Consider the following 11799-nt stretch of genomic DNA (forward strand, 5'->3'; position numbering starts at 1 on the left):
TAGCATAATATACATGAACCCAACTTTAGTTTCAAGACGCCAGCAAGTAAAAAAAAAAGGGAAAAAAAGTAGATTGTGTTGATATATCGGCACATTGAACCATATCGCTCACCGTAGTTTTAAAAAGAACAGTAAATCTGTCATCTAGGTCTACGTGTTCTAACGCTCTCTGCTTTCATCTCATTGACTTCCATCTCATGTCTACATTGATTAAAGCAGTGTACAGCGACTTCACTGACTTTATTGTCCCCATGGGGACATTTTGTTGCAGTGTCATGTACACGTTTAAAGTGGCATTTAAATACAAAACAAATAAGACAATACAACTTTCATAACAGTTACATACCAATAAAAAGAGACAAGCCTGCTGGCCTTACTGAGTGGATATGAACATTAGCCTGCTGGTCTTACTGGGTGGATATGAACATTAGCCTGCTGATCTTACTGGGTGGATATGAACATTAGCCTGCTGGTCTTACTGGGTGGATATGAACATTAGCCTGCTGATCTTACTGGGTGGATATGAACATTAGCATGCTGGTCTTACTGGGTGGATATGAACATTAGCCTGCTGGTCTTACTGGGTGGATATGAACATTAGCCTGCTGGTCTTACTGGGTGGATAGGAACATGAGCCCGAGCCATTTAGGAGGGATATCACTCCTGGCACAAATGATTGTCTAGTTCTATTCTTCCTGCCGTGGGGTGCCCTATACCTGGACCCAGAGGTGGGTAGTTCAAAGTCCGGGTACAGGGGGTGGCTTAGGTCTAAAATGATTTTGTGAGCCTTGCTGAGGGCCCTGACCTTAAAGATCTCATCCAGGCCTGTCTGTTTGACTCCAAGTACGCTTCCTGAAGTCTATGCACATCTCTTTGGTCTTGTTGGTATTGAGGACCAAGTGTGATTCATCACACCACTCTACAAAGTCATCTAGGACTGGGCCATGGTGTTCCTCGTCATCATGCAACAGGCTGATCAAGGCAGTGTCATCAGCAAACTTAACGAGGTGTCCGTCAGGATGGGAACAAGTACAACTATTAGTGTACAAGATGTACAGGAGTGAGGAGAGGCTGTGTTGGTGGTGGAGTGGCGACTAAACACATCCCTGAGGAGAGGCTGTGATGGTGGTGGAGTGGGGACTAAACACATCCCCGAGGAGAGGCTGTGATGGTGGTGGAGTGGGGACTAAACACATCCCTGAGGAGAGGCTCTGTTGGTGGTGGAGTGGGGACTAAACACATCCCTGAGGAGAGGCTGTGTTGGTGGTGGAGTGGGGACTAAACACATCCCTGAGGAGAGGCTGTGTTGGTGGTGGAGTGGGGACTAAACACATCCCTGAGGAGAGGCTCTGTTGGTGGTGGAGTGGGGACTAAACACATCCCTGAGGAGAGGCTGTGTTGGTGGTGGAGTGGGGACTAAACACATCCCTGAGGAGAGGCTCTGTTGGTGGTGGAGTGGGGACTAAACACATCCCTGAGGAGAGGCTGTGTTGGTGGTGGAGTGGGGACTAAACACAAAAATGTCTGTAAAAACACCAGCCAATTGTTCAGCACAGTGCTTTAACACGGCCACTTATTTTGTCTGTGCTTTTGTGTGCGTTACATCCCCTGAACAACTTCCAAACGTCAGCCTGTTTAACAACCATCTCAAACATTTGTAATTATGCTTCCATTTGTTTTACCTCCGACACAAAATTGTCAGATTCAAATCTTGTGAAGAAAACATTCAGTTCATTAGCCATGTTCTGTCCCTCATGTCTCCTAAGGTCAGCACTGGGTTTTCCCCTGTCTATGTGGGGGCACTATAGCCATAGATTTAATCCCTTGCCAGGCCACCTTCAAGTTTCCTGAGGAGAGGGTCCTCAGGTCCTTGTATGCCTCCTTGTCCACCAGTATCTTTTTGATCTCACGTTGTACATCTCTTAAAGCCTGTCTATCACCCTCAGCATAAACTGATCTCACGACGTACATCTCTTAAAACCTGTCTATCACCCTCAGAAAAAACTGCCTTCTTCATATTAAGTAGTGATTTTAGATGTTTTGATACCCAAGGCTTATTGTTAGGGAAGATTTTACAGATTTTAGTAGGCACAACTGACTCAACACAGAAGTTTACATAGTCTGAAACAACATCTGTAACTTCATCAAGATCAGAGCTGCTGTTCTCAAAAACTTCCCACATAGTAGTCAAAATACCCCTGGAGACCAGATACCTCCCACATAGTACAGTCAAAATACCCCTGGAGACCAGATACCTCCCACATAGTACAGTCAAAATACCCCTGGAGACCAGATACCTCCCACATAGTACAGTCAAAACACCCCTGGAGACCAAATACCTCCCACACAGTACAGTCAAAAGACCTCTGGAGACGAGTGATACTGTTGTCCTTCCAGATCTGGACAGACTGTCATGAAATTAAAATAACAGTCATAACCGTTTTTTTTTGTTTTTTTTAACACATTTGTGTAGAACTTCAACAGATAGTGCTTCATTTGCAGGTTTGCCCTGACTAACTTAATTTCCTATAGGCTATAAGGACGTCAACATCATACACTCAATGTCAACAGCCCACAGTCCGGTACCATACTGCATAAATCAGAATTTTGACTGCTACAGAGTTAAGTAGTCACCTAAAAACTGAACTCCAAACGTTAGTCTACAGTGATGGTCAAGTGCCTATTTTGAGTGACAGGAAATAGACTTTATGACAAAGTTAAACATAACAACGTCCTGTGACCTATTGACCACTGCATATGAGTCAAATGACGAGAGGTCAGTAGACAACATGAGTTGATGTGCAGCCAGAAACCACAGGGCATTGTTCTGGACCATACTCCTTTCTAGTACTTGTATTTATTGGTCTGGTTAAAAACATTGACCAGAAAGAAGACCATGAGAGAAAAAAATATATACAAAAAATTTACCACAATAAATCGACAACTTTTCAAATGAGAAAGAGTTGCCTCCTATATTTTCTGACGGGTTTCCTGAATTTATTCACCTACTTATGTAACTGAGAAAAAGACACTTAAATGGTGGATTATGTGTCATGCAACTAGGTAGGGCTGGCACAATTACCATATAACTGACGATTCTGGATCAAGACTGTCATGAAATTAAAATAATAGTCATAACAATTTTTTTACAAATACAATTGTGTGGAACGAACAGCTAACTGAAGACAGGATGGCCAGGCATTTGTGTGGAACGAACAGCTAACTGAAGACAGGATGGCCAGGCATTTGTGTGGAACGAACAGCTAACTGAAGACAGGATGGCCAGGCATTTGTGTGGAACGAACAGCTAACTGAAGACAGGATGGCCAGGCATGTGTGTGGAACGAACAGCTAACTGAAGACAGGATGGCCAGGCATTTGTGTGGAACGAACAGCTAACTGAAGACAGGATGGCCAGGCATTTGTGTGGAACGAACAGCTAACTGAAGACACGATGGCCAGGCATTTGTGTGGAACGAACAGCTAACTGAAGACAGGATGGCCAGGCATTTGTGTGGTTGAGTCAGTTTCCATCGTAACATGGACTCTCAACAACGTGATGAAACTTTGTTGATCCTTGCTAAAACAAGCAACCTAGACTTGGTTTGCCTTGGCAATGCCTCCCACAATGCAGCAGCACACACAGAAATAGAATGAATAGAACTTGGAACCTTTAACCCTGGCAAACTCATGGGTACACACAAAATGACTGCCTGATATTGTGATGCAATGTAGAATGTTCATTCAAATGATGCTAACTGATGTGGCTCATGCAATGGAATGTATTTTTTGTACTGTCAGTTCGAGTTGACTCAACAAATATTTTAGCACATATTCTACTTCCTGCTTTGCTTCTAAAAAACAATGGAATTGTCATGGAAACGCGTGGGGGGGGGGGGGATTCTGTCTCATTGTCCGTCTGTAAAATTAGCCTACATTTAGGCTATTAGTTGTATGTGTATTTCATAATATGTTAAGGTAAAAATCTGAGTATAACACCTGTATGGATGTCTACCCCAACACATGTTCATGCCATCTTTACCAATCAACTGCATTACAGTTAAAAACAACTGACTACCACCACCCATTTCTGTATGCTAGCTATGCTAACCAGCTTACTGTATACAAACGGGAGTTAGCATCTAGAAGTCTCTCCTAAACCTGAAAAGTGACAGCTTCTACATGCTATGCAGCGAAAACAGACACTTTGTTAGATCAGATTTGTTGAACGTGTGCCAATCTCAATGTAACATCTGCATTCTATTATTGACCTCTAGCGATTGACCTCGTCACTGCATCCGTGGCTGCCAGTCCACACTTAAGTCATCATTGACTTGAATGGGTTTCCCCATTTTATTAATTATATTTCTATGGCAGCACATGCAGAGGAGGAGAAAATGTGTGTAAATGTTTTTAGTTTTTTCCCGAACGGTTATTACAGACACCACAGTCATTTGGTTGGACAATTACAGTCCTCCCAAATTACATGATCGGCACAAACAGTGAAAACGCAATGGCTTAAAAGTATTTATTCTAAGGATTAAATCCAATGAACAACTGCTTATGTAAAAAAGGGCTTTACAAAATACATTTGATTGATTGATAGCACCATGCTAGCTTAATTGATTGAGTAGAAAAACATTTTCATACTGAGATACATAAATGTGTGCTCCACCCTTACCTTGTGACTGGGCCCAGGCGGGAGTTGGGGCGGGAGGGTGTGTGTATGCTGTGTGATGGTGGCAGGGTCCCTGGCCACCACTAGATCCACCCTGTCCCCAGGCTGCTGCAGGAGAGCGATGGCCTGATGCTGGGTGATACTCTGGTCCAGGGGCATCCCGTTGATCACCAGGATCTGGTCGTTCTCCTGTATGCGCCCATCCCTGCCGGCACACAGAACACAAATCAATCAAATGTATTTATAAAGCAATTTGTACATCAGAAATGGTCACTAAGTATTTTTACAGTAACCCCGCCTTGATCCCAAAGAGCAAGAAAACCCAAAAGGTGTATTTTTTTTTTTTTATATATTCACTTTTTCCTATATTACAATGTATGTACTTTTTTGACCCCCTTTTTCGTGGTATCCAATTGGTTGTTAAGAGTCTTGTCCCATCGCTGCAACTCCCGTACGGACTCAGGGGAGGCGAAGGTCGAGAGCCGTGCGTCCTCTGAAACACAACCCCGCCAAGCCACACTGCTTCTTGACACAATGCCCACTTAACCCGGAAGCCAGCCGCACCAATGTGTCGGAGGAAACACCGTACACCTGGCGACCGTGTCAGCGTGCATGCGGCCGGCCCGCCACAGGAGTCGCTACCAAGAAGTGTATCTTGTATGTTTTTTTCATGTAACGTTTACTGGACCAGGAAGTATTTTTAGAAGATTCTCATCTTTGCTCGTATTACTTTTTCTAGAACTGTATGAGGTCTGTGTATCTCATTTTTGTCAGTGCCTTTACAAGCTGTGCTAATTTAACTACACATGTCACTGAATACTCTTTGTTGTTAACATAAGCTGATAGAAGCATTTATGATTGTTGAGTGCAGGCATGCTCAATTTTTTTAAAAGTTTCCTTTAAAAGGGACTCTAATACGAGCTGTCAAACATTCTAAATCAGCATGAGTTATCCTTGACTAATATTGTGTTGGCTTGGTAAAGAGATTGAGAAGGAGGAGCTGGTGAGAGAGTAGGCGGTACCCATGTGCGATGCTCCTAGGCTGGACGTGTGTGATGAAGACCCCGTGGTCCCCTGTCCCTTCGGCCCTTAGGCCCACCACACTGAAGCCCAGGCCCCCAGACAAGGGCTTAGGCAGGCTGATGTGCTCTGTCTGCCTCCCCTACATCACAAGAAGACACAGTGAATAAATAGGTAATGAATTAATCATCAGTCAAAACTTTCAAATAAAAATCCAAAAACACTCAAATTGCATTGGTGGAGGAAAAAATCTGAAATCAGGTCAAAATTTACACATTGCAAATACCCAGGGAAAACCTTAAGCTACACTCACCAGCCAGTTTATTAGGTATACACATCTAGTACTGGTTCAGACCCCCCTTTGCCTCCAGAACAACCTGAATTATTCGTGCATGGATTCTACAAGTCGGAAACGTTCCACAGGGATGTTGGTCCCTGTGGCATCACGCAGTTGCTGCATATCGGACGGCGGTACACAACCACCACCAGCCTGTACCGTTAGCACCAGGCAGGATGGGTCCATGGACTCATGTTGCCTGCGCCAAATCCTGAATCGGGATTTGTCGGACCAGACAATGTTTTTCCACTCCTCGATTGTCCAAGGTAGGTGATTACGAGCCCACTTGAGCTGCTTCTTCTTGTTGTTTTCCGCTGATAGGAGTGGAACCCAGTGTGGTCGTCTGTTGCAAAATCCCATCAGTGACAAGAATTGACGAGTTGTGCGTTCAGAGATGACGCTGGGAGAATTTGCCATTCTCTTTCATCAACAAGCAGTTTTCGCCCACAGGTCTTCCGCTAACTGGATGTTTTTTGTTTGTCACACCATTCTCTGGAAACCCTAGACACTGTGGTGTGTGAAAAGCCCAGGAGGGTGTCAGTTTCTGAGACGCTGGATCCGGCACGCCTGGCATCGACGATCATACCACGCTCAAAGTTGATTAGTTAACTCGTTTTGCCCCTTGTAACGTTCAATCGAACAGTAACTGAATGCCTTGATTCCCGTCTTCCAGCTTTATATAGCAAGCCACCTAATAAACTGTCCGGTGAATGTATATCTCCACCAACAGCAGTAGGCCTACATAATCAACAGGGAACCTTGGCGCTTTCCCAGAAGCTTGGCTGGTGTGTAAAACGCACAAATTCAGGCAAACAAAAAGAGGTGTATATCGCATAAAACTTACCTCATTCTTACAAATATATAGATATTACTGCATTAGAGATAGAGTACACAGACGTTTTGGCTTTACAGCCTTCTTCAGTGCGTAGGTACAATGTTATTTAATTCAAAACAGCATTTGTAAAGAACTACAGATGAGCAGCAGGTGTTTCTAATCAGGGTTGACACTCATCTGCCAATCAGGGAAGTGGCTTTTCTACCCTAACTGTATTCAAATGAGTCACAAAGAGATACAGAATTATAGGTTATGGGAGCAGGCACGAAGGGCAACTCACAAATCAATTGCCCCAGATGTCTGCTCACCTAAATACATCACATAAATTCATGAGATCGCCCACCACATCAGGCATCACATCAGGCACAGCCGTTCATAAACATGTGGGGCCAACTCATAAGCTAAATGCAAAATCTGATATGGACAGTGTTCTTGTATAACAGTCTAAATGTGGCTCGTAGGAAGGAGGTGAAATCGAATTATTTGTTTAAACCGTGTGGAGATAAAGAATGTGATTTATATAGCCACAGTATTTTGTTGTCATAGTTACCTCCTCTTACGTGCTGGATGAACTTTTTCCATCCCGACTCAACACAATTCATTAATAGAATGATTCTGTTCTATAAAGTGTCTCGCAACTGGCGAGGTGATATCTTGACGTCTAATAGTGGATTTATGTTCTCCAAGACGTACTTTCAAGGCGCGGGATGTTTTTCCAATATAAATTTTACTACAAGAACACTAACATATAAATAACTCCTTTAGTAGTGCAAGTTATACACAACTTTATCTTATAGGTCCTAGAGGTCTGAGGGCATACAAAGTTAAAACATTTCCTTATGGTGCAACAAGAGACACACGATCTACAGGGGAAGCATCCTTTTCTCTCTGACCCCATCTGATTTAACCAATATGTTGGATTGGCATATGAGCGGAAACCCTAATTAGAGGCACCAGCTGCTAATCCGTTGTTCTTTATAAATGCTGTTTTGAATGAAAGAAAATTGTACCTATACACTGAAGAAGGCTGTAAAGCTGAAACGTCTGTGTACCCTATCCCTGATGCAGTAAAACAATTAAAAGCATTTAACCTCTGTTTGGCCTACATAAAACACCCAGGTAAAACTATTTAAACCCATATTGTCTTGATTATCCACCAATTACAGCACACCAACACACAAATGACAGTCTACTCTAAAACCATCATCTCTCCACGGTGGAGTATCCTAGCTAGCTGTGACCATAGCATCAGGTGGGCGGTGTGTGTGGGCAGAACCGGTGCAGCCGCCTACCTTAGCGGAGGTGCAGAACCATCTCTGGAGCTGGTCGGGGGAGGCAAGGGCCGAGCCGTTGGACAACACAGTGCCGGGAATGGACGTGCACAGGCTGCTGGCTGGGCGGCTGGCACTGACAATCAGCTGGCCCTTCCTAGAGAAGCTGAAATCACTGCAGGTGTCTGGAGGCATGCAGTTCAGCTGGGGAGGAGGAGAGGGAGGTTTGGTGTGTAATTTCACAGTGGAGGAGGATACAAAGAAAGCTAAGGTAGAGCTGCTTTGTTTACTGTTTACAAAACTTCAGTAGAATCATTTAATTTAATGTGATTGTGAACTAAGATAGTTCAGAGATCTATTTCGATAAAGCCACACAAAAAAAGTCTCCAAGGAAACGCAGACATTCTAAGCTGCTTTCGTTCACCAACAACCGTAAGACACATTCTTTCACATATTAGCACTACTGTAGGGTGGGGGTGGGGGGCAATAAAATCCTCTGCAGCAGCTCTGGCCGGTCCCAAACAGGTACTGCATTAATGACTCACATTGTGGAAAGTTATCAGTCTCCTTGCTCATTTTTCCCGGGCTGACGACGCAGCCTTCCCCCACCATTTCATCAATACATCTCGGACAAGGCACTTACTCAAGCCCCGCCAGTAGATATTAAAGCTTGATAGATGCACAGAAAAGCACCTCCGCCACCTCCGCCTTGCTATCACGCCATACGTTTTTACCTGAAGCATTCATAGACACTCGGCTGACCTTCGCAGCACTTAGAATATGAAGGCAGGCATTGGTTATTGCCATTATCTTAATTTGGCATGTGGATAGTTTATTTTAAGGATTCTTTTTTTTACGTCAATAATAATGCAACCTGAATACAAATGAATTGGAGTGTGGCTGGGTGTTTTTTCCCATGCCTCCCTTTAAGCACAAGTAAAAGGTTTAGAATGCTGTAGACTTAAAGCACACTGACATTGAGTATTTTTACCATTTCATCACAATCTGAAATGTTACATATTCCAAAACAAGGTTTATTTGTTGCTAAAGTGCTGTGAAAGTATTTGCCCCCTTTCTAATTATCTTCTTTTGTATATTTTTTTATACTATATCTTATCAGATATTCAACCATAACTTACTGTAATGTTAGATGAATGGAATCTGAGTGAACAAATAACACAAATTACATACCAATTTCATTAATTTCATAAACAAAATGATTCCCCTGTGTGAAAAATGTATTGCCCCCTTACTCTCAATAACTGGTTGTGCCACCTTTAGGAGCAATGACTCAAACACTTCCTGTAGTTTTTAATCAGTCACTCACGTCTCTGTGGAGGAATTTTGGACCACTCCTCCATGCAGAACTGCTTTAACTAAACAACATTTGTGGGTTTTCAAGCATTAACTGCTCATTTTAAATCCTGCCACAACATCTTAATTAGGATTAGGCCTGGTCTTTCACTTCCATTCCAAAACTTCAAATTTGTTGCTTTTTGGCCATTTTCATGTAGACTTGATTGTGTGATTTGGATCATTGTCTTGCTGCATGTAAGCTCAAGTAAGCCCACATATAATAGCAGAACAGTTGGCTTAATCATAGTATAATCATAAGTGACCACATTGGGTGGCAGGTAGCCTAGTGGTTAGAGCGCTGGGCCGGTAACCCGAAGGGTTGCTGACAAGGTAAAAATCTGTCGTTCTGCCTCTGTGCAAGGCAGTTAACCCACTGCTCCCAGGCACCGAAGACACGGATGTTGATTATGGCACCTCACTGATTCAGAGGGGTTGGGGTAAATACAGAAGACACAATTCAGTTGAATGCATTCAGTTGTACAACTGACAAGGTATCCCCCTTTCCCTCACTAATGAAATCTCCTATGTGCTATTCACAAGCCATGGGTCTTAATATTAGGTTTTCCCTTTCTCTGCAGGTATTCAGCATTACCTGGTCTTTGAGTTGTTTGATTGAATGCTGTAGAGTGAGGATGTGTCCTAGCAGTGGGCTCTGTAGAGCATCCCTCAGCACCCCCAGCCTCTCACTGTGGGTCCACTCCTCCCTCTGGGCCATCTTGGCCTGCAGCCGCTCCAAAGCCTGCAATACCTGCTGGCGCTCCACTGTGGAGACTGACACACACATCATAAACACACAGCCCCATGTGTTCATACACACACACACACACACAATGTTGATTATGAAAAAGTTCATTTGTATCACATTTATATCCAGTATTGTTCATAAAACAGTTCAATAATGGGAGCAGACTTAAATGTACCTGTTGGGACATTTTCATACATTGTCCTAACTCGGTCTCAGAGTATCTTTGTGATGCAGACTGTGAGGAAGCAGGGCAAGTTTACATGAAAAACAAAGCTCATAACAACAATTCTAATAATCTTTAGGCAGATGATAATGCATCGAATAAAAGGCCTATCAAGAACAATTAGTGATCGCCTCCATTAGTACGGAGTACAAGGCCGTACTGCTTTTGAGCTGGGTCCATCAAGTTGGCTAAGCATCATCACAATACAGCCCTTTTGCAACACTTCACAATACAACACTAAAAGTATACGTTCAAATATTTGTGAGAAATACCCAATTGTCCTTCTGTCAGTCAGCAAGCCATTAGCATGGGTTAACTATTTACATAGCCAGTGGTAAACAAGTTTCGACAGGTAAACTAAGCCACGTTTATATTTGCCAAGTAACACAAATGCCACAGATGTCTCAAGTTAACAAACCACAACAAATGTGTTAGCTAAACCCAGAAGAAGATAAAACTAGCTAACTAGCTACTAAATTATCTAGCTAAAGGAAGAGATATGACTTTGTTCCACCCTACCGGTACAGCGGAAGTTAATAAATGAACCCGCCCCTTACCTGAACCAGGATGTAAAGTTTTAAAAGAATCAGTGGAGCGATTCACTGAACTATCACTTTGTTTGTGAGCAAGGTTTAAGCTGTGAGAGCCTTCTAAATGTAGAGATGTAGTTAACGTTAGCAAACACTTGCTTGCACATCATCTCTTTCTGTCCAGCGAACTAGCATAACTAGTCTAAATCTATGAACTAAACTTTTGTTTTAAGTAAGTGTAGGTTCTCTTTAACAGGAGCTTAGTCTGAACATCAAATAACTCCATAAAACAACTTTTAAATTAGCTTCTCGAAATGTTCCGCTAACTTCAGTGAGTCAGCTAGCACAGGCAGTAGCTAGCCAATTTAAATGAGTCAGCTACTGTTCTATTTAGCTAACATTAGCCATCTGTTGCGACACAGAAACTGATTTGCTAGCTAACATGTTTTTGCATACTATTTTTTATTTTATTTCACCTTTATTTAACCAGGTAGGCTAGTTGAGAACAAGTTCTCATTTACAACTGTGACATGGCCAAGAGCAAAGCAGTGCAACACAAACAACAACAGAGTTACACATGTAATAAACAAACGTACAGTCAATAACACAATATACAATATATATATATATATATATATATATATATATATACAGTGTGTGCAAATGGGGTAAGATTATCCTACTACAAGGATACTATTGAGCACTTGCATTGTAACAATCTCATAGCTTAACCTGTTCAGATGTTTCAGTTAAACTACGTTTAACGTTGAAAACAAAAATTACTGGTACGAATTCACAAGGTTT

The 11799-nt window shown here is 42.6% G+C and overlaps 1 protein-coding gene across 1 annotated transcript in view; it reads right to left on the reverse strand.

Annotated features, from left to right (window-relative positions):
• Positions 1-11006, reverse strand: part of LOC110511200 (inaD-like protein) — a 297471-nt gene extending 286465 nt beyond the window's left edge. The window contains exons 1-6 of the mRNA XM_090184789.1: positions 10738-11006; positions 10418-10477; positions 10090-10268; positions 8163-8345; positions 5701-5840; positions 4682-4883 (exon numbers count right to left, since the gene is read on the reverse strand). Of these exons, the coding sequence (XP_090040915.1) occupies positions 4682-4883; positions 5701-5840; positions 8163-8345; positions 10090-10268; positions 10418-10439 (726 nt within the window). The 5' untranslated portion in view covers positions 10440-10477; positions 10738-11006. The remainder of the gene's footprint in view (positions 1-4681; positions 4884-5700; positions 5841-8162; positions 8346-10089; positions 10269-10417; positions 10478-10737) is intronic.
• Positions 11007-11799: the final 793 nt, after the last annotated feature.

This window comes from Oncorhynchus mykiss, chromosome 1 (genome assembly GCF_057628025.1).
Source record: "Oncorhynchus mykiss isolate SJ-2025 chromosome 1, ASM5762802v1, whole genome shotgun sequence".
Taxonomy (NCBI): Eukaryota; Metazoa; Chordata; class Actinopteri; order Salmoniformes; family Salmonidae; genus Oncorhynchus; species Oncorhynchus mykiss.